Here is a 23,773-nt window from a genome sequence, read left to right on the forward strand (position 1 = left end):
AAAATAGTTTATACGTTAGGAAAACATTAGTAGGTCCCATATAAGAAAACAAAAAGCAAAAGGACATTTCCACTTCGAAATTTAGAAGCCTTCTGTTGTATGTTACAAAGCCTCGTACGAGAATATTCATAGCGACTTTATTCAAAGTAGTCAAATCTAGATGGAGAATGGATAAACAAATATTGTTAAAGTGCAGTATTAGTAAAAAGCAATGAACCAATCATATGTGTAATAATATGCATAAATCTCAAATATGCTGAAAAAAATACTATGTTGAGTGAGCTAAATTAGTTATAAAAATGTCCGTGGTGTTATATTCTATTTAAATAAATATATGCAGGGACACCTGGGCAGCTCAGTCGGTTAAGTGTCCCAACTTCAGCCCAGGTCATGATCTTAGAGTTCGTGAGTTTGAGCCCCGTGTCCGGCTCTGTGCTAACGGCTCAGAGCCTGGAGCCTGCTTCAGATTCTGTGTCTCCCTCGCTCTTTGCCCCTCCCCCATTCGCACTGTCTGTCTCCCAAAATAAATAAACATTAAAAAAAATTTTTTTTTAAATGAGCATATGCAAAATTAACCAGTAGTAATAGAACTTTAATGGGGGAGGAGAAGGATTGACTGGGAAAGGACATGAGGGTGCTTTCTAGAGTGACAGAAAAATTCTGCACCTTGATACACGTTCAAAATTATTCCTCAGTCAAGGAAAAAACCTCTTGGGTACAAGGAGTATTGTAAACAAGTTACAGAGTTTCTAAAAAATTATGATAATGAAAATCTTGCATATACAAATCTATGAAATACATGTAAGGCAGTGAGCAGAGGAAAATTCATAGTCCTAATTCTATCGTATTAAAGAACAAAATTCGACTGAGTAATTTTTTAAAAATCTTACAGACTTTATTTAGCAGTTGATAAATTGGCCAGCATCCAATCTAGCAGATAGAAAGGAGCTCCAAATTGCTTTACAAAGCAAGAGATTTTTATAGACCAAAGTGGAAGCAGGAACAAGGAAGTTACACTGGGCATTTTGCTGGTTGGTTTTCTTACTGGAGCAAAGGGAAGTTTTAGAGCTGGGTCAGGCAATGTGTGCTGAGTGGGTGAGCACTGATAGTTTACATAAGCCTGCCTTTTTACACAGAGGTGAGCATAGAAACTTGGTTACTAAATCTTGATTTACTGAGATGGCTTAGCCAGAGCAAATCTTAGGCCTTATTGGGTTACTTTATTTGTTTTTATTATTATTATTGTTTTTGGTTTTGTTTTTGTTTTTTGAGAGAGAGGGAGAGTGCACATGTGTGTACATGCAGGGGAAGGACAAAGAGAGAGAATTCCATGCAGGCTCTGCGCTATCAGCACAGAGCCTGACTTGGGGCTCAAACTCCAGAACCATGAGATCATCACCTGAGCCAAAATGAAGAATTGGACACCTAATCGACTAAGCTCCCCCCAGGTACCCGTAATCTGGTTACTTTGTCACAGTAAAAACGAAAGAGTGAAAATAAATAATTCCCAGCTCAGAAAGGAAAAAGAACAAAAAAAGTAAGCCAGAAAAAAAGTGGGGTGGGTCAACTGGTGTCTCAGTCAGTTAAGCATCTGACTCTTGATTTTGGCTCAGGTCGTGATCCCACAGTTGTGGGATCAAGCCCCATGTCAGGTTCTGGTCTGCCTGCGTGGAGGCTGCTTTAGATTCTCTCTCTCATCCTCTCTCTCTCTCTCTCTGCCTTTCCCCCACTTGCACACATGCACGCTCTCAGAAATAAGTACTAAAAAATATGTTAAGATATGGGTAAATTTTTCTATACACTGGTTCTAAGAAAAAATTTTCTAAGAGTTAAAATCAAGTTGCAATAAAAGTAGTGATAAATATTACTGTGTTTACAAAATTAATTTCATGACCACTTTATAAGCAAAATAAAATTTTGCCATATGTTACAAAGGGTCACTTCCTAAATACAAAGAACTTTGAAAAAAATATTTAAAAGACGAAAAACCCTAAAGATAAAAGGACAAAAGAACACACATCATACAGATGCAGAAAAGAAGATACAGAAATGGCTCTGTGTAAAACAGCTGAGCACATCTTGGTGGTTAATACCATTCCCCACTGAAAAGAATGAGAGCTCCTTGGAGAAATGGTTGATTTCAGGGCTGGAATAATGTAGGTACAAAATGATCCTGGAATATCTTGATATGCCAGAAAGTCAATACTCAAAAATTGATTGTATCGTGTGAAAATGATGCAGGAGCAAGTTCAAAAGAATGCATGTAGTTTGATGGGCACCTGGGTGGCTCAGTCAGTTGGGTGTCCAACTCTTGATTTTTGCTCAGGTCATGTTCTCACAGTTGATGGGATTGAGCCCCAATATCAGGCTCCGCAATAACAGCACGGAGCCTGTTTGGGATTCTCTCTCTGCCCCTACCCACCCCCCCCACCCCACCCCCCCCCCCCCCCGCAAAATAAATAAAAGAAAAAAAAATTTTTTTTTTTAATTTTTTTTTTCAATGTTTATTTTTTTGGGGGGACAGAGAGAGACAGAGCATGAACGGGGGAGGGGCAGAGAGAGAGGGAGACACAGGATCGGAAACAGGCTCCAGGCTCTGAGCCATCAGCCCAGAGCCCGACGCGGGGCTCGAACTCACGGACCGCGAGATCGTGACCTGGCTGAAGTCGGACTCTTAACCGACTGCGCCACCCAGGCGCCCCAAAAGAAAAATTTTTTAAAAAGAATCCATGTAGCTGAGTATGGGATAATTTGAGCTCCAAAATAAAATAGGACAGTAGTGAATTATAAACCATTGGAAAAGAAAAGAAATATGAGTTGATACTGATAATAAAAGTAGTTAGGGAGTTAGGTAAACCTAAGGAGAAGATGGGAGAATTTTATGCTGACTGGTAAAAGAGTACTAGAATTACAAAATCATTTTTCAGCCATCACAGTAATGTTTGGTTTGGCAAGAGCTATTGGACGTTAAATTTAGGGATGGGATTGGGTGGGGTGAGATTTCAATGAGAAACAATATTCACATACTTTAAAATACGTCTACAAGATTGCTTGCTAGTTGCAAGGAGAAATATGATAAGTACTGTGTAAAATTTCAACACCTTGAAGAATGATTAAAATTAGCATCAGCGATGAGGAACAGATAGGCATCTTTTGCCTCTAGATGTAATATTCTGAGAAGGTTATATCACTTATGTAGTATTACGGGGATACATAACCTGATCTAATGAGGAAACATGAGCCTCAAATGAGAAACAGTCTATTAAAAAGGTGGGGAGGCAGGACGCCTGGGTGGCTCAGTCAGTTAAGCAAGCATCTGACTTCAGCACAGGTCATGATCTCACAGCTTGTGAGTTCGAGCCCTGAATTGGGCTCTGTGCTCCCGGATCCTGCTTCGGATTCTGTCTCCCTCTCTCTGCCCCTCCCCTGCTCACACTCTGTCTGTCTCTCTCAAAAAGTAAATAAACATTAAAAAAAAATTTTAAAGGTGGGGAGGGAGCCTGCATTATTCAAAAGTAATCTTCCAGATTGAAGAAACTAAGCAAACAAATACGATATGTGATCTTGGAGACTGAAAGGAAGAAATGCTATATAAAGGACATTATTGGGTTCACTGGACTGTGGATGGTAAATTGGGGGAGAATAACACATTAATGTTAAATTTCCTGAAGCTGATAACTATGCTGTAGTTACGAGAGAACAATTTTATTCTTAGGAAATGCATACTGAATTTGGGGAGGACAAAAAGATGTGATCTATGCAACTTACTCTTAAATGTTTTAGTAAAAGTCAGTATATCTAGAGAGAAGAATGAAACCAACGAGGCAAAATGTTAGTCGTTGGCAAATCTGAATAGAGCACACAGGATTTCACTGTACGATATTTCCAACTTTCCTAGAAGTTTGAAGTTCTTTCCAAGTAGAAAGTTTAAAAAAAAGAAAGACTACACAGACATACCATTTTCATCTGTTATATTGGCAAAAAGAAATCACATGCTGAGACTGTAGGGAAACACACACTCTCACTGTTGCTGATGCAAATGCAAAATGGTAAAATTTCTGTGGGAAGAAATTGGGTAATACCTAACTAAATTACATATACATTCACTCCTCTACCCAAAGAATATATTCTGAAGGTGATCCTCAGTTTTAAATATATACATAGGTTCACACATGCATAAGTTCATTCATTGCAGCAGTATTTGTAATTATAAAGCATTGAAAACTGTCCAAAGAAGATTGAATAAACATGCACACAGTGGAGTACTGTGCAGTTGAAAAAAGAATGAAGATGTCTGTGCACTGTGAAATGGAATGATTTCCAGGATATATTTCTAAGTTAATAAAAGCAAAGGACAGAGAAATTTAGCATGTGGCCTTTTCTATAAGAAAGAAGGAATAAGAAAATATACCTATTTACCTTTTCAAAACACACAAGAAGGATGAACCAGAAAGCAATAAAGTTGGTTACCTGCCTACAAAGGTGGATGGTGAAGCAGGGAAGGAGCAACATGTTTCCAAGTTACAACTTTTTATATAGTTCTTTATCTTTGGAAGCAAAGCCATTTTTTTAGATAGTCTCCAGAAATGAAATTAATTCAATAAGGATGGCAGGGAAGACTAAAAACCAAAGTCAACTTACTTCAAATCATTAACAGTCACATTGAAGGAAGGAGAAAATAATCCAAGTAACTTTTTTTTTTTAATGTTTATCTTTGAGAGAGACAGAGTGTTGGCAGGGGGGCAGGGGGTCGCGGGGAGGCAGAACGAGAGGGAGACACAGAATCTGAAACAGACTCCAGGCTCTGAGCTGTCAGCACAGAGCCCAACACGGGGCTCAAACTCAGAGATCATGAGATCACGACCTGAGCTGAAGTCGGACGCCCAACCAACCAAGCCACCCAAGTGCCCCCCAAGTAACTCTTAATACTCTGTCCTTCAGTTGAGGGAGATAGAACTACAAAGAAATTCTGGACTTATAAGTTTGTTTGTTTGTTTGTTTTAGCAGTAGTGCTCCCGAAACTATTTAAATGTATGAAAGAATTGAGCAAATAGGTGCATGTAATTTGGGCGGGAGCCAAGGTTTTTACTGTGGCAGAAGAGAGATACAAATACAGATACGGGAAAATAAAAAGTCCTGTGGGATGGGTTGGAATTGGAGTTATAAATATGAATTCATGATATTCTAAGGTACATGTGTGTATTCATGCGACATGTCACATGCATATATATACGTATATATACACGTATATATTCCATTTCTGCCTACCGAAGGGCCCAGAGACAGAGGTCTCAATAGCAATGACCATGTGGAGTACGTACATCTTTATTTCTAATACTCTCCACTAAAAGAAACCAAGGCTCTTTGGAGAAATGGTTGATTCTAGGCTTGGGACAGGAAAATTAGTATATGCTTGAATATCTTGCTATTCCAGAAAGGAATTGCTGAAACAACGATTGGGGCTTGTCAGAATGACACAGGAGTCGGCTTGATGGGGCTCCCATCGGCTAAATCTGGGACAGTTTGAGCTTGTAGATAATTAAGGACTATCATGAATTATAAATTATAAAAGTAGTAATCCATGAGTTGATGCCCTTAATAAGAAAAAAGAGGGGCTCCTGGGTGGCTCTGTCGGTTGAGCGTCCAACTTCAGCTCAGGTCATGATCTCACAGTCCGTGAGTTCGAGCCCCGCGTCGGGCCCTGTGCTGACAGCTCAGAGCCTGGAGCCTGCTTCAGATTCTGTGTCTCCCTCTCTCTCTCTGCCCCTCCCCTGCTCATGCTCTGTCTCTCTCTGAATCAAAAATAAATAAACATTAAAAAAAATTTAAAAAAAGAAAAAAGAGAGGGGTCTTCCCTATAGAAGAATGCCAGCTGAAACTATGAAGAAATTCTGAGCCTGGAAAGTCGTAGGATTGGGCAAAAATCCTCACTGAGTATTCAATCTATAGTGAAATTTTGCTGAACAGAATATTTGCATGGTCTTTAAGTATCTCCTTGCAGATTGCTTACTAAAAGGGAAAATAGTAAGACAACAATGGAGAACCAGACCACACCTATACCAGGACTTCAAACGTATCATCACCGGTAAGAGGCAGGTGGAAATCACGTAATCTGGATTTGCTACCCTGAGAGCATCAGTTAGATGGTATTTCAACTGGAGATAAACAACCTGAGAGAAAAACCTCCAACCCTGAAAGAGGAAATACTTATTTTAGAAAAAGAGAGGGAATCTATGTGGAAGAATTCCAAATTATTTTTGTGGATGTGCCACTGTCAAGAGGGAGCGTAACTCCCTACTTCGGAAGTGTGGGCTTCACAAAGCCACTGTATTTCTGAAAAGTACAGTATGGAAAGGGGTTAGGAGTAGTTTTGTAACCTGGGAAACCTGAAAAGATACTGCTTCAGGTAGAGGTGGTCAAGGTCAATACCAAGAGTTATGACTCAGGTTAATAACATGTTTCTTTGTATAATTGGATACAAAGGTTACTGCACAGTACCTCTGATCTTTTTTCAAAAAACAACCCCAGTCTGGTCATTAGAAAATTAGGAGACAAATCCCAGTGGAGGGTCATTAAACAAAATACCTACCAGTACTCCTCAAAACTGTCAAGGTCATGAAAAACCTGAGAAATTGTCACAGCCGAAAGGAGCTTAAGGGGACATGAAAACTAAATGTAATGTGGGATCTTGGAATAGAAATAGAACATTAAGTAAAAATGAAGGAAATGCAAAAATAGTATGCATTTTCTAAAATTTTATATAAATGGGAGTCATACAGCATGTGCTCTTGTCTGGATTTTCATGCAGTGTAATTATTTTGAGACTTACTGCTGTTGTATATATCAATTCATTACTTTTTATTAAGCTGAGCAGCAAGATGGAATCACTATATGGATATGCCATAATTTGTTTATTCATTCACCTGTTGATATTTGGGTTGTTTCCAATTTTGAGCTGTTTTGACCATTCCTGTGTGTATGTGTGTGTGTGTGTACATGTGATATATGTGTTTTTATGTGGATGTATCTTTTCATTTATCTTAGGCAAATAGAAATGCTGTGGGTAGTTGGTGTATATTTAACATTTTAGCAAACTGCTTTTCTGAAATGCTTTTATAGTATTTTACCTTCCCATCTGCAGTGTTTGAGAGTTCCATTTGCTACCTAGACCATAGAGGGTTTTTTATTTTTCTATTTTAGGCATTCTGATAGATGTATAAGAGTGTCTCGTGGTTTTAATTTGCATTTTCCTAATGACCAGTGATGTTGAGCATCTTTTCATGTCCTTATTTGCCATCCATATATAAATGAATTGTCTGTTTAGATGTTGTGCTTTTTTATTTTTTAATTGGATTGTTTCAGTTACTGAGTTTTGTTAGTTCTTTATATTTTTTTATTTTATTTTCAAGTTTATTTATTTTGAGAGAGAGAGAGAGAGAATGCGTGTGCATGTGCAATAGGGAGAGGAGCATAGAGGGAGAGAGAGAATCCCAAGCAAGCTTGGATTGCAGTCAGACCTGGGCCTCAGTCTTATGAACCGTGAGATCATGACCTGAGCCAAGACCAAGAGTCTGGCCACATAACTGACTGAGCCACCCAAACACCCCTTGATAGTTCTTTATGTATCCTAGATACCAGTCCTTTGTCAGACACACGTGATTTGCAAATATTGTTGTCCAGTCTGTGGCTTGTCTTATTCTCTTAATAGTAGCTCCCTAGGACCAGTTTTTAATTTTAATAAAGTCCAGTTTGTCAATATTTTTCATTTATGGATCTTATGTTTTGATGTTATACCTAAAAATTTTGTGCCCACCCAAGGTCATGAAGATTTTGTCCTACTTTTTTTCCTAGAGGTTTTATAGTTTTAGTTCTTACATTTAGGTCTGTGTCCCATTTTGAGTTAATTTTTGTACATGTGAGGTATGGATCAGAGTTTGGTTTTTGTTTTGTTTTGTTTTTTTAATTTAGTAATGTATTTGATCCAACACCTTTTGTTGAAAAGACTTTTTTCCACTGAATTGCCTTGTTTTTTTTTTCTTCTTTTTATGTTTTTTTTTTTGGTTTTTGTTTTTTGGTTTTTTTTTTTTTGTTTTTGTTTTTTTTTTGAGACAGAGACAGAGCATGAACGGGGGAGGGTCAGAGAGAGAGGGAGACACAGAATCTGAAACAGGCTCCAGGCTCTGAGCCGTCAGCACAGAGCCTGATGCGGGGCTCGAACTCACGGACTGTGAGATCATGACCTGAGCTGAAGTCGGACGCCCAACCGACTGAGCCACCCAGGCGCCCCTCTTTCTTCTTTTTAATTGTTTTTTTTTTAATATAGTTGACAGTGTTACCTTGGTTTCAGGTATACAGCATTCAGCTTCTCTATACATTGTGCTGTGCTCGCCATAAGTGTAGCTACCATCTGTCACCATACCATGCTGTTAATTGATTTTTCACCGTTGTCAAATATTAGTTGACCATACATGTATGGCTCTATTTCTGGGCTCTGTTCCCTTCTGTTGATCTGTTTATCTATATTTTATGTCAAAGTAGTGCAGCTTTATGATGCACCTTGGAGAAGAAGTATTAAGTGTTTCAACTTTGTTCTTTCCAAATTTGTTTTGGCTCTTCTAGGTCCTTTGCAGTTCCATATGAATTTTAGAATCTGCTTGTTGATTTCCACAAAAAAAAATCGGCTGTGATTTGATTGGGTCGCGTTGAATCTGTAAATCAAGTTGGGGAGAATTTTTTTTTTTTAAGTTTATTTGTTTATTTTGAGAGAGAGAGAAAAAGCATGAGTGGGGGAGGGGCAAAGAGAGAGGGAGACAGAGAATCCCAAGCAGGCTCCATGCTGTCAGCACAGAGCCCGACACGGGGCTCAAACCCACGAAACCACAAGATCATGAACTGAGCCAAGATCCAAGAGTTGGACGCTTAACCAACTGAGCCACCCAGGCACGCCAAAAAATCACTTAACGTTATGGGTTCTTCTGATCCATGAACACTATGCATCTTCCCATTTATTTAGATCTTTCTTTATTTAAGCAACGTTTAGTAGTTTTCAAGGTATCAGCCTTGCACATCTGTTGCCAGATTTATCTCAAATTATTTCTTTTTCTTTTTTTAAGTAGGCTTCACGCCCAGCGTGGAGCCCAATGTGGGGCTTGAAGTCACGACCCTGAGATCAAGACCTGAGCTGAGATCAAGAGTCGGATGCTTAACCGACTGAGTCACCCAAGCACCCCTTATTCCATATTTTTTTGATGCTTTGTAAATGGTATTTTCTAATCAATCTCTGGTTGCTTGTTGCTAATATATGGAAATATGGTTGATTTTTGTATATTGACATTCTATCCTGTATCCTTGCTAAGCTCACTTAATATAGCCAAGCAGCTCTTTGTATATTTTATCAGATTTTCTGCAGTGTTGTCTGGGAATAAAGATTTATTTATTACTTTTTTCCCCAATCTGAATTCCTTTATTTCTTTTTTGCCTACTACATGGTCTCAGAATCTCTAGTACACTATTAAATAAAAGTAGCAAAGGCAGATACACTTATCTTGTTCCTGGTCTTAGAAAACATCCATATTGTCACCATTAAATATGATGCTAGCTTTAGGACTTTCCTAATGCTCTTTATCAGGTGAGGAAGTTCTTTCCTATTCCTCTTCTGCTGAAGTTTTTTTTTTTTTCAATCAGGAATAGATGTTGGATTTTGTCAAATGCTTTTTCTGCATCTCTTGAGATAATCCTATGGCTTTTATTTATTTATTTTTTAGGCTTAATATAATGAATGTATTGATTTTCTTTCTTTCTTTCCTTTTTTTTAAGTAATCCCTATGCCCATCTTGGGGCTCAAACTCAGGACCCCAAGATCAAGAGTTGCATGCTCTACCTACTGAGCCAGCCAGGTACCCCATGAATGTATTGATTTTCAAATGTTGAATTAGCTTTGCATTCCTGGAATAAACCCACTTGGTCACTTTTATTATTATTATTATATATTGTTTGATTTAGATACTAAAATTTTGTTAAGAATATTTGCATACATGAGGGATATTGTTCTGTAGTTTTCTTTTTTTTTTTTTTTTATTAATTTTTTTTTTTTTCAACGTTTATTTATTTTTGGGACAGAGAGAGACAAAGCATGAACGGGGGAGGGGCAGAGAGAGAGGGAGACACAGAATCGGAAACAGGCTCCAGACTCTGAGCCATCAGCCCAGAGCCCGACGCGGGGCTCGAACTCACGGACCGCGAGATCGTGACCTGGCTGAAGTCGGACGCTTAACCGACTGCGCCACCCAGGCGCCCCTTGTTCTGTAGTTTTCTTGTAAGGGCTTTGTCTAGTTTGGGATCAGTAATGTTAGCCTCACAGAATGAGTTGAAAATTAGCCTATATTCCAGTTTTCTGAACAAGTTGGTATAGGGGTTTTTTAATGTTTATTTTGAGAGAAAGAGTGCACCTGGGTTTGGAGCAGAGAGAAAGAGAGAAAAAGAGAATCCCAAGCAGGCTCCATGGTGTCAGTATAAACCCCAAGGTGCGGCTCCATCCCACGAACTGTGATATCACGACCAGAGTAGAAGTCGAGAGTCAGACGCTTAACTGACTGAGCCAACCCTGGTGCGCCAGTAGTATTTTTTTTAATTTATTTTTAAATTTTTTTAATTTACATCCAAGTCAGTTAGCATATAGTGCAACAATGGTTTCAGGAGTAGATTCCTTAATGCCTCTTACCCATTTAGCCCATCCCCCCCCACACAACCCCTCCAGTAACCCTCTGTTTGTTCTCCATATTTAAGAGTCTCTTCTGTTTTGTCCGCCTCCCTGTTTTTATATTCTTTTTGCTTCCCTTCCCTTATGTTCATCTGTTCTGTGTTTTAAAGTCTTCATATGAGTGAAGTCATATGATTTTTGTCTTTCTCTGACTAATTTCACTTAGCATAATACCCCTCTAGTTCCATCCATGTAGTTGCAAATGGCATGATGTCATTCTTTTTGACCCCAGTAGTATTTTTTAAGTAGACTTCCCCGGTGAAGCCATTTGGGCCTGGGGTTTTCTTTGCGTGAAGGTTTTAGTTTCTTTATTCAAATTATTATAGTTACTTACCTATTCAAAGAACCAACCTTTGCTTTTATCTTTTTTTGTTCTTATTTCATTGATTTTTTCACTTGAAACATTAAGTATAGATTTTCCAATTATATATTTTTTCCCTTGAGAAGTTTGAAGGCCTTGCTTTCAATCCTGTTGTTGAAAAGCCCACTGATATTCCAGTCCCCCACCCTTTTTTTTTTTACATGGCATAGTGTTTTTCTTGAAGCTTTTAGTATCTTCATTGGCAGAGTTCTATAATTTTTATAATGATGCACCTTGGTGTAGTTTTGGTGTTTGGGCGGGGCTTATAAGTCATTAAGCTGGGCTTCCTTGGTCTAAGTATAGAAACTCTGTTTTTTGATCCTGGAAGTGTGTGTGTGTGTGTGTGTGTGTGTGTGTGTGTGTTTTCTTTATATAAATTGTTTCTCATTCTCATGTATATCTCTATGCTTTGGGTTTTGGTTCTTCTGGATTTAACCCTTATTTTTTCTCTTATTTTCTAGCTTTTTTGTCACATGTACACACTCCACACACATGCACTCGTGGTTTTTGAAAGATTTCCTTGGTTTTACTGTCCATTTATTGAAGTTATTGTTTTGCCTTTTCTGTTTTTAAATTCCAAGATCTTGTTCACCAGTAGTATCCTACCCTTATGTCCCTGGAGAATTAATTTCATTTTTTGAAGTTTTCTTTTGGTCCCTGCCTTACTTCTGTTTCCTTATAGATTATTTTTTCCTGAGGGTTTGTTTTGGCCTTTCACATTTTTAGAGGTCTTTCTCAAATGGTAGGTGATCCTCACTTGTCTATTCATATCTAAGGATTAGTTACTAAGCAGCTGATTGGACTGAATGAGCTGGAGGTTAAGCTTTTTGACTAGTGAGATTCACAGTGGCAATTAATCCCTTTTTAAAAAAAATTTTTAATGTTTATTTTTGAGAGAGAGAGAGACAGTGTGAGTGGGGAAGGTGCAGAGAGACAGGGAGACACAGAATCCAAAACAGGCTCCAGGCTCTGAGCTGTCAGTACAGAGCCTGACGCAGGGTTCGAACTCACAAACTATGAGATCATGACCTGAGCCGAAGTCGGACACTGAGCCGACTGAGCCACCGAGGCGCCCCTCTCCACTTTTTTTTTTTTTTTTATTGTTCCCTTTATAAATCTTCTCCCTAGTGTTTTACACTGGTACTGTGATCTATTTAAATGTGGTTTTTTTCGGGGCGCCTGGGTGGCGCAGTCGGTTAAGCGTCCGACTTCAGCCAGGTCACGATCTCGTGGTCCGTGAGTTCGAGCCCCGCGTTGGGCTCTGGGCTGATGGCTCAGAGCCTGGAGCCTGTTTCCGATTCTGTGTCTCCCTCTCTCTCTGCCCCTCCCCCGTTCATGCTCTGTCTCTCTCTGTCCCAAAAATAAATAAACGTTAAAAAAAAAAATTTTTTTTTTAAAATAAATAAAAATAAAATAAATGTGGTTTTTTTCTTGTGTTTAATATATGTGGTAGTTCTGTCTGAATTTGTGTTTTCAGTGTTTCTGCAGAATTCTCAGCCAGTCTTTCATTCAGCATCTCTGTATCCTCTCCTTTGAGAATTCCTATTAGACATTTTATTAGATCTTTATGTTTTATGCCATTTGAACCTCTTATTTTCTATGTTTCTGTTTTTCTTTGCAGTGTTCTGGGTATTTTCTTAATGTTTATCATCTCCCCAGTTCTTTTTTAGCCATGGCTGATCTGCTATTCATCCCATCCATTGAGGTGTTTTAGTGGTGGTGTCTTTTTTTTTTTTTTTAATTATAGCACTTATATTTTTTATTTACAGAAGTTACATTTGGGTCTTTTCAGATCTGCCTGGTTGCTTTTTATTCCTTTATTCCATTTTTCAATAATATTTTTGTTTCTTCTTAAACATTTCTTGAATGGTTCTTTTGTACTCTGTGCCTGGCAATTTCAGTACCTAACAATTTGGGATTCCTAATCTGTTTCTACTGACACTTGTGACGGATTGCTTATTGTATGTTTGTTATTGTGTGCTCGTACTTGATCAAATCTGTAGGAATGCTGAAAGGCCTGAAGTGTAGGTGATTATTTCCTGAAGTGATCCAGTATGCTTCTGCTGAGTGTCAAGGGGCACTGGTGGCCCTTTAATGTCTTGATCTGGGTATTTTCTGACCATTTAGGGCAAGTTAAGGTATATCCTCAGAGTCACTCAGAAGGGCAGGCCCATGATTATACAGTCTCAGAGTAGCCTCTCCACCCAGAGCATGGGCAGAAAAGACCCACATGTAGGTCTTATTTTGCCTGCATGTAGTCAGATTTTTGATTCCTACCTGCCCTTTGACTGAAGTTGTAGCCCTCTTAGGGGTTTCGGTCTGATGCAGGCATTTCCATTCCCTGCAGTAAATGGTAAGTTTTACATGGAATAAATGGATTACAATTCATACATTGAATTAGTTCATTAGTATTCTGTCCTAATCTAAGAAAAAAATGCTGAGGGAACATTTTCTCCTGAGTAGAATATAGCTTTCCAACTAGTATGTTCTAGATTTGTCAAGATAATTCATCCCTGCAATATTTGGGACCGTCTGAGGCCTCAGGCTGGGTGCATTCAGGGGCCAATTTCTCTTGCATTGTATAGATGGTCATTTTCTGTGCGTGCTGAAAATATGCAAAAGGTTAGCATTTTTCTAGATCATTAGTTCTTGGAGTTGCTTTGGAGAAGACTGAATACTATATGTCTCTCTTAAGTTGTCATAATGTTCACAAGCATATTAAAAGCTTAAAGAGGCCTTGAAATAAGGAAAATTTTATTTGACCATAATACTTCTGTTTTTTAATGTTAACAGTCTATAATATTGAAACCAAGATGTTCGTAATTATTGACCCCCTGAAATTTCAGGGTTATATTTGCTGACAAGTAGAGTCACAGTAAGATATTCTGTGTTGATATTTGAGGGTCAATAAATATGTATTAGCTGCTAAACCAAGGTGGCTGTAAAGTGGACGAGCTTATACGAAAACTGCAAGAGATCTTCTTCGCATGGAAGTAGGCTATATGAGTCTACTAGAACTAGAATTCTAGCCAGTGTTTGTAAGTGTGTATTCCAGGCACTGTGATAAATATTTCACAATGTCTTTTCATTGCCCTCGGGGGAAAAAAAAAATCAATTCTTTACCCTGGCCTTCAAGGACCCTCATGTCTACTAGCTCTGTGCTAACAACGCAGAGCCTGCTTGGGGTTCTCTCACTGTGTCCTCCTCCAACCTCATCTTTTACACCTGTCACTCTGGGCACCAGCCACACTGGCCTTTCAATGGGCTAGGGATATTCCTACTGGAAAGCCTTTGTCTTGTTCTTTGCTTTGCCTAGAACATTCCAGCTGCCCTTTTTGGCCTCAAGGTCTTAACTCACCAATGCCTTTCCTCACCACTGAACGTGAGTCGACGACTCCTGTCTCAGTTTGACTCTGCCTTCACATGGTCTAACTTGGGTTCCTCCTGCCAGTAAACTGTCACCTTGGTGAAAAGCATGCATCTTGTCTGCTCTGTACACCACTCGATCTGTAGCCTCTGCTACTGTGAGACACACAGATGCTTGATAGTTGTTGAATGTTGAATGAGTAAGAGAAGAAACTCATAATTTGCCCAGTGTTGACAGCTAATAAATGGCAAAACCAGGACTCAGACTTAGGGCTATCAGAATTCCGAGCTCTTGGCACCACACTTCATTCAAACAAGGACTCTCCCATTCCTTATCACCTTATCAGTTCAGAATGTTGCTAGACTTGACTTTTGGCATCACCTTCAAAATTTTATTCTTTTGAAATCCAGTGGTAGCCGATTTTGATTCTTTGAAAATACATTTGATTTTTTTTATATAAGTTTATTTATTTTGAGAAAGAGAGCACACACAATTGGGAGAAGGGCAGAGAAAGGGAGAGAGAGAATCCCAAGCAGGCTCTGTGCTGTCATCAGTTTGCAGCTCGAATTCACAAACCATGAGATCTTGACCTGAGCTGAAATCAAGAGTCGAATGCTTAACCAAGTGAGCTACTCAGGCACCCTGAAAACACATTTGATTTTTTTTTTTTTTTAAATACCTGCAAGTTATTCAGAACCAAATTTGTTAAATAAGATGGGTAGTCAAGCTAGGGAAAACTGTTGAGGGAAACGGATTAATTACAAAGTAGCCAGAAACAGTAGGGTTTTCTTTTTAAAATTGGGTCTAAAGGAAAAATAATGTAAGAAGTTGGAGGTTGTGGCAACAGCATTAGAACACGCATAGAGCCTCATGAGGGGACTTCTTAAAAGATAGTATTCATCTGGGCGTAAAATATTTCCATTGTGTGGATTAAGGAACTACTTTTGTTGCTCTCATAGTTATACTTGATTCAAGTGAAAAATCAGTTGTCCACTTTAGTGCAAATGTTTCATAACTGCACTTCTGAAAAAGACAGCTTACTCTTCTCAAACTAAGAGATGCATTTGGATGGTTTTATTTTGTCAAACTTTACACAACAGATTTCGGCTTTGTATTGGTCATGGGAGGAAGTTACCCTAGCCAGAAGAGACATTGTGCATAAAGTGTAAAATGATACAAAAAATACTAACTGAAGCAAAACATTGAAAGGTGCCAGCTGATAATTTTTACTCTAGTTGCCCCATCGCATTTTTTTTTTTTTTTTTGAAGTTTTCTTTTGCTCCCTGCATTGGTCCTGTTTCCTTATAGATTCTTTTTTCTGGAGATTTTTTTTCCTCTTTATTATTTCCTATTTTCTTTTTACTTTCTTCTCCCTAAACTTGAAGTTTTGCAATTTATTTCAGGACAGGTTGAGTTGACAGTGTTACTTTTTGGGGATCTAGGCAGCTTGAGAGAGAGCATATCTTTTGGAAGAGCAAACATGTATCATTCACTGAAGATGATGTAGTGTCTTTGCAGCTTTTCTTTTGAAAAGGAAATAATGTTTAGCTTGAGATACTTGGAGTTTTTTTAACCATTGTTTATGCTAAAGAAAAAAATGAGATAAGACTGCAAATGTACAAATGTTATCTTCTCTAATATTTGAAATAGTTAATATCTAAAAATTCTCTAAAATTAAAACTTCCCAATTAATCACTCCAGAACTCTTCACAGCGATTTTTAAAAGCATCTATATATTTCCTGGATGCTCTAAATTGTAATAAAAATCTACACTTTTAGAGATGAAAGGTAAATTAAGAAACCATCTGTTTGTTATGTGTATTTCACAACAACTTAAAAAAATCATCTAATTTTTTAAAAATTTTTTTGATGTTTATTCATTTTTTTGAGAGAGAGAGCATGAGAACGTGCACGAGCAAGCGGGGGAGGAGCAGAGAGAGAGGGAGACCTAGAGGGTGAAGCAAGCTCCAGGCTCTGAGCTGTCAGCACAGAGCCTCATGTAGGGCTCGATCCCACGAACTGTGAGATCATGACCCAAGACACTTAACCAACTGAGCCACCCAGGCACCCCTCTGATTCTTTCTATAGAGAAGTGACCTACCTAGTTTATAGCAATTACTATTTGGATTTGAATTACATGGTGATCCTCTGATTGTGTTCCGTGTTTATTGTCGTCATTGGTATTCTTATTAGCTAACATGGTGGCTGATAAATTTGCACCCTGTAGAAAGGAAAGGCTCCATTTTGAAACAAACATTTTGTTACAAAATAAAATTATCATTTGTCAGGGCTAGATCTTCGTTTTCCAAATATCATCACAATTTGAACTAAATTCTTTGGGGTGGTGGTTGTGTATCTGTGCTGTGTCATGTATTATTGATTTTTTCTACTTTTAAGACTGAACATTCTTCACGCCCTGAAAGGAAAAGAAGAGACTCTTTCGGGATGTTTGACGGTTATGATAGCTGCAGTGAGGACACAAGTAGCAGCTCCAGCTCCGAGGAGAGTGAAGAGGAAGTTGCTCCTTTACCTTCTAACCTCCCAATTATCAAAAACAATGGACAAGTCTACACATACCCGGATGGCAAATCTGGCATGGGTGAGTATACCTAGCCTTTCACTGTTATGCAGCTTCATATTGGAGGATATGTTCTGATTTCATTTCTTCTTTCATTTCCCTCCTTGGAATTTTTCAAGGGAAAAAGAAACGCAGTCTGAAACTTACAGTTGTAGATGAGATCACTAGATTTCCATTTGATCTATCTTGCCTACCTGCCGTGTTCTGGCAGAAAGCAAGTAGAGCAAAATAAAAACAAAAGGCTGTTGAGAGACACAATGTGGACATAAATTCAGTAATTAGGTAATAAATCCCAATGTAACTGAAAGTGTGTAGGATCACAGGCTTATAGAGCTGATACACTTGCAGAATGAGTTTCTCTCTACAAAAATTCCTTATAAGAAGTTTTCTATTTTAACACTTCCAATGATAGGGTATCTCTAATTACCAGATTATTCTTCGTATTGAACCAAAATTATCCTTGTTCTCAATTTTGTCTTTGGGTCTTAATTTTGCCTCTTAAAGGTACAGAGAAGAATTCTAATCCTTGTTATGATGATAACTGTTCACAGTAGAACAGTCCCAAGTGACCCTAATTGCTTCAGCGATCTGTCATAGTGTCACAATGATTTTAATTCATCAATAGCCTGCTCACTTTCCTCTGGGCATGCTTCAGATTTCATGGTGCTGGAGTGACAGCTTACATGACTTGCCCAAGACTGTCCTGTTTTTAGGATTGAAAATCCCATATCCTGGGAAGCACCTCAGGCAAATGGCTAGTCACCTGTGTAATAAGGGCAGCTGGTCACCTGTGTAATTAGGGCAGCAGGTAGGCCACAGAATTGCTTTAACTTCTTTGAAAGTAATACTGATTTCATGTATAACTGAAACCCTTTAGTCTTTACTACAGATTCACCACTAAACCAATTAAACCAGTCTTGTCTGTTAGCAGTTGACTTTTTAAAAGATATTTTATTTGTGAGTAATTTCTACACCCAACATGGGACTCAGACTCACAACCCCAAGATCAAGAGTCACGTGCTGCACCGACTGAGCCAGCCAGATGCTCCCGACTTTTTATTTTTTAATAAACGATATGAGGTTGATTTGAATAATACCTTAGGAGAGGCACGAGCAAGGGCTATGGGAACATGAAGGGCAGGCGATGAATTCTAATCTGGGAGGGCTTCACAGGGCAGGCAGATTTGAGCTGGCTTTGAAGGACAAAGGTGGAAGCTGTGGAAGAAGGGAACTATACTAGCAAAGATTGGGAAGTAGGACTTTGAAGGAATCATGCTGAGCCATTCAGATGTGGCAGGCACGTAAGTGATTGTCCAAACGAAACATTGCAGAGAGATGAAAGATCTGGTGGTACAACCATCTTTGGGCATGCAGTGTCTGAAAGCTTATTTTTAAATCAGTCAGTGCTCACCGAGGGCCTCTTTCAGGGTCCAGGCATCTGGGACTTGCTGTCAGCAGAGAGGCTTCCTATTGGCAAAAGTGGAAGGACATGCTCCCACTTCACTTGGGAGCCGGACAAGGTCATTTCCAAGGACATCGCAGAGACTAGGGAAGAGGGGAAAGAAGGTGGATCAGGAAGATTTGGAGTTAAGTTTTTGGCTTTGGGCAGGCCTCTAACTCACCCAGCCTGTTTTTCCATCTGTACAGTTGGGATGTGGGTACCTGCTAGGCAGGGTGGCCGGAGGACAAGGATAAGAGAAAGTATCCCCCAAAAACTCCAGCTGGGCTGCAGTTACACCATGGATGCCTGGGAATACTGAATGAGAACAGGAGCCAGCCTTGTTTGATACCACTTAGATTCAGGAGTGAGTCTGCCATGATAACAATTGTAAAAATTGTAACATGATAACAATTACAATTGTTACATGATAACAGTTGTAAAAATTGAAAAATGATTTGGGCCCTGAAGAGGGCCCAGGAGTGATTTCAAGCTTACTCCCAAGTTGGGTCTATAGGTGGACCTGATAGATGAAATCAGCTGTACGTTTCTCTTAATGGCTCTCTTGATGAAAGGAAGTGGAGTGGAGGTGATCCGTGCTGGAGTAACTGTCCTAGAACCTCAGCAGCCCAAAGCCAGGTTAAGAGGCCTGGCTGATGCAGTCTGAGGGCTGATGCAGTCTGATGGACAGCAGGTGTGGCTGCAGAGGTTTCCCCTGTGGACACTGGTTGAACTACACACTGTACTGTTTTGGGAGCCTGTCCCTGAGTGTGGCAGGTATCTGGTGAGAATTAGGCACCTCCTCAGTCCACAACAGGACAGGCTCTGGATTTGGAGACAAGAATCTTCTGGGGGCTTTCCTTTTGAGACCTGCTAAGTTCCAGCCCCTTTCCAGCTGCAGTGGATTTTTTAAAACTTTAAATTATCCCATGTAACCTTTTTCTTACTGAATTTTGATCTTCTTAGAAATTGTTTACTTCTAATTCTATCATTTAACATTGAAGGTTGTGTTATATAATCTTCTAGTTTTATGTCATTTGCAGATTTGATAATAATGCCCTGGAGGTATTCTAGTCTTAAAAAGTTGAACAGCACAGGGCCTGGTACAGAATCTTGTAGGCTGTGTCAAAATACTTCCCATTATTGGGGCACCTGGCTGACTCACTTGGAAGAGCGTGTACCTCTTGATCTCAGGGTCATGAGTTCAAGCCCCAAGTTGCATGTAGAGATTACTGAAAAGTAAATAAATAAACTTTAAAAGAAAAAAAATTCCTTGGGACACCAGGGTGGCTCAGCTGATTAAGAGTCCGACTCTTAGGGGCGCCTGGGTGGCGCAGTCGGTTAAGCGTCCGACTTCAGCCAGGTCACGATCTCGCGGTTCTTGAGTTCGAGCCCCGCGTCAGGCTCTGGGCTGATGGCTCAGAGCCTGGAGCCTGTTTCCGATTCTGTGTGTCTCCCTCTCTCTCTGCCCCTCCCCCGGTCATGCTCTGTCTCTCTCTGTCCCAAAAATAAATAAACGTTGAAAAAAAAAAAAAAGAGTCCGATTCTTGGTTTCAGCACAGGTGATGATCTCACGGTTCATGGGTTTGAGCCCCACGTTGGGCTCTGTGCTGACACTGCTGGGCCTGCTTGGGATTCTCTGTCTCCCTCTGTCTCTGCCCCTCCCCTGCTCTCTAAATAAATAAATAAATAAATAAATAAATAAACATAAAAAAAAAAAACAAAAAAAAGTTTCTACTCACTTATCAGGACCTTAAATTTCTCAATCTTTATTGACAAAGCTGCATGAGAGATTTTATCAAATGTTTTAACTCCTAAAAAAAATAAATAAATGAAAAACCCATATTAACTCCTATTAATATATGGTTGACCCTCAAACAACATAGGTTAGGAATGCCAATCTCCCATGCAGTTGAAAATCTATGTGTAACTTCTGACTCCCCAAAAAGTTAATTACTAGGGGCACCTGGGTGGCTCAGCCCTTTAAGCATCCAACTCTTGATTTCAGCTCAAGTTATGGTCTGATGGTTTGTAAGTTCATGCCCTGCATCAGGCTCTGTGCTGATTCTCTCTCTCCCTCTCTCTCTGCCCCTCCCTTGCTTGTGCTCTCTATCTCAAAATAAATAAATAAAAAATATTTTTTAGAAAGGTGTCTGACCCTTGATTTCTGCTCAGGTCATGATCTCACAGTCATGAGATCTAGCATGGCATTTGAGTTAGCGCAGAGCATGGAACCTCCTTGGGGTTCTCTCTCCCTCTCCCTCTCTCTCTCTCTCAAAATAAACAAAAACTTAATTACTAATAGCCCACTGTTAGTAACACTAATAGTCGATTAACACATGATATTTTGTTTGTTTTTTGTATTATTTAATCTATTCTTACAATAGAGTAAGGTAAAGAAAAAATATTTTTAGGAAAATCTTAAGAGGGAAAACACATTTACAACACTATCTTATTTATTGGAAAAAACCCACATATAGATGGACCCATGCAGTTTAAAACCCTTGTTGTTCAAGGGTTGATTGTATACTCTTGCCATGGTTTAATTATACCAGTCCAGTAATATTATAACAAAAGGAAATAAGGTTTATTGAAGCTTTATATGTGCCAGGCTCTGTTTTAAATACTAGAGATACAGAGATAAAACAATATAGAATAGTCCCTGCCCTGGTGGAGCTTACATCCTACTCACAGGAAGTATAATTTGATATGTATAATTCTTGCCAAAGATTCACTATCCCCTTTGGGTCACAGCTTCTTTAGCTAGATGGTCACAGACCTTTTTAATCTGTTCTATAACTCTTTCTCCTTTTTTTTAAACTTTTTTTTTAATGCTTACTTATTTTTGACAGAGAGAGACAGAGCAATAGCGAGGGAGGGGCAGAGAGAGAGAGGGAGACACAGAATCTGAAACAGGCTCCAGGCTCTGAGCTGTCAGCACAGAGCCCGACGCGGGGCTCAGACTCACAGACCGCGAGATCTTGACCTGAGCCGAAGTCGGACGCTCAACAGACTGAGCCACCCAGGAGCCCCTCCTTTTTTTAAAATGCTTATTTATTTTGAGAGAGAGAGGATGTGTGTGCCAGCAGAGTTGGGGCAGAGAGAGAGAGAGAGAGAGAGAGAGAAACCCAAGTAGCCTCCGTGCTATCCACACAGAACTCAACGCAGGGGCTCCATCTCATGAACCCTGAAGTCATGACCTGAGCCGAAATCAAGAATTGGATGCTCAACCGACTGAGCCACCCAGGCACCCCTGGAACTTTTTCGACAGAAAACCATTCAGTTTTTTTCTCTCCTTAAACACCCTTTCTTCATCTCTAATCCTGTGGTACCTTTCTTTCATGATTTCTGAATAGATTTATAAGTACTGGTTAAAACTATAAGCCCTTCTAAGTTTAACTGTTTGGGTGGAGATTTGAGCCCACTCCGGCAGTTTTTCGCTCTGTTACTTTCTGGTGTTTTATTTTTTGTTTTTTGTTTTTTCCTAACTCTTCTCAGGAATAATTGACAAAGATAGTTGCATATGTTTAACATGTACAGTGTGGTGATTTGATATACATTGTGGGATGATTACCAAGATTGAGATAAATAAGACCCATGGTTTCACATAGTTGACTCTTTGTGTTGGGGTGGTGGGGAAGAACACAGTATCTACTCTCAGCAACTTCCCAGTATGCAGTACAGTATTATTAACTATAGTTACCATGCTGTATGTTAGAGTCTCATAATTTACTCTTCTTTTAACTAAAATGTCGTACCCTTTGACCTACCTGTCCCCTTCCCCCCAATCCCTGGTAATCACCATTCTATTTTCTGTTTCTATGAAATCGGTTTTTTTCTTTTTTTTTTTTTTTTAGGATTCCACATGAAAATGATCCCATACAGTATTTCACTTAGCATATGCCCTACCCTCCAGGTTCAACCGTGTTGTCACAGTGCCAGGATTTCCTTCTTTTTTGTGGATGCATAATATTCCACTACAATGAATAATACTTCATATATGTATATATATACCACACTTTATGCATCCATTCAGCTATCAAAGGACATTTAAGTGTTTGCATTTTCTTGGCTCTTGTGACTAATGCTGCAGTGAACATGGGAATTCAGATATCTGTTCAAGATACTGACTTACAGTCAACTAATTTTTGACAAGGGCACCAAGAATGCAGAATAGGGCAAGGACAGTCTCTTTAATAAAGGGTGTTGGCAAAACTGGATATGCATATGCAAAAGAATGAAAATGGATCCTTGTCTTACACCACTCAACAAAAATTAACTTAAAATGGATTAGACTTAGGGGCACCTGGGTGGCTCAGTTGGTTAAGGGCCAACTCTTGGTTTCAGCTCAGGTCATGATCTCCTGGTTTGTGGGTTTGAGCCCCACATTGGGCTCTGCGCTGACAGTGCAGAGCCTGCTTGGGATTCTCTCTCCCCTCTCTCTCAAAGTAAATAAACTTTAAAAAGAACAAAAAGAATTTAAAAAATGGATTAGACTTCAGTGTAAAACCTAGAAATATAAAACTAGAAGAAAACATAGGAGAAAGCTTTTTGACACTGGTCTTGTAGTGATTCCTTGGATAAGAGAACAAAAACAAATGGGCCTACGTCAAACTAAAGAGGTCTGTGCGACAATGGAAACAATAAATTGAAAAGCCAACCTACAGAATGGGAAAAAGTATTTGCAAACCATATCTGATAAAGACCTCCTACAACTCAGTAGCAAAAAAACAAATAATCTAAGTGAAAAATGGACAAAGGACCTGAATAGACATTTTTCCTAAGAAGACATACAGTTGGCCTACAGGTACACGAAAAGGTGTTCCACAACACTGATCATCAGGGAAATACCCATCAAAACCACAATGAGATACCACCTTACACCTATTATGATTGCTATTATCAAAAAGATAAGAGATAATGTTGGTAAGGATGTGGAAAAAAGGGAACTCTTATATACTGCTGGTGGGAATGTAAATTGGTATATCCGTTATGGAACACCATATGGCAGTTCCCCAGAAAATTAAAAATAGAACTGTCATGACCTAGCAGTCCCAGTCCCACGTATATATCTGTTTACCTATTCTGAACTTCAGTTCTTGTGACCCTTCTTCTAATTCTGCCTTTCAGATCATTGTCTATTATGCTAATTTACAAAAGAGGCACATTAATAGGGTTTTGTTTTCCTCTGTTATCAGTGAGTAATCAAGCACCTACCTCAGGCTTTGACCCTCTCCTTTCCTCCTTGTCCTCTGAACATAACTTGAAAG

At 39.2% G+C, this 23,773-nt stretch overlaps 1 protein-coding gene across 15 annotated transcripts in view; it reads left to right on the top strand.

Moving 5' to 3' along the window:
• MBTD1 (mbt domain containing 1) overlaps positions 1-23,773 on the top strand; it is a 71,647-nt gene that overhangs the window by 11,430 nt on the left and 36,444 nt on the right. For 14 of the 15 annotated variants that reach the window (XM_045488344.1, XM_045488345.1, XM_045488356.1 and 11 more), the window contains one exon: positions 16,885-17,086. In XM_045488344.1, the coding sequence (XP_045344300.1) occupies positions 16,933-17,086 (154 nt within the window). In that variant the 5' untranslated portion in view covers positions 16,885-16,932. Of the gene's footprint in view, positions 1-9,844; positions 9,897-16,884; positions 17,087-23,773 lie in introns of those variants that run through there. The other variant, XM_045488350.1, reaches the window with a different exon arrangement.

Source organism: Leopardus geoffroyi, chromosome E1, assembly GCF_018350155.1.
Source record: "Leopardus geoffroyi isolate Oge1 chromosome E1, O.geoffroyi_Oge1_pat1.0, whole genome shotgun sequence".
NCBI lineage: Eukaryota > Metazoa > Chordata > Mammalia > Carnivora > Felidae > Leopardus > Leopardus geoffroyi.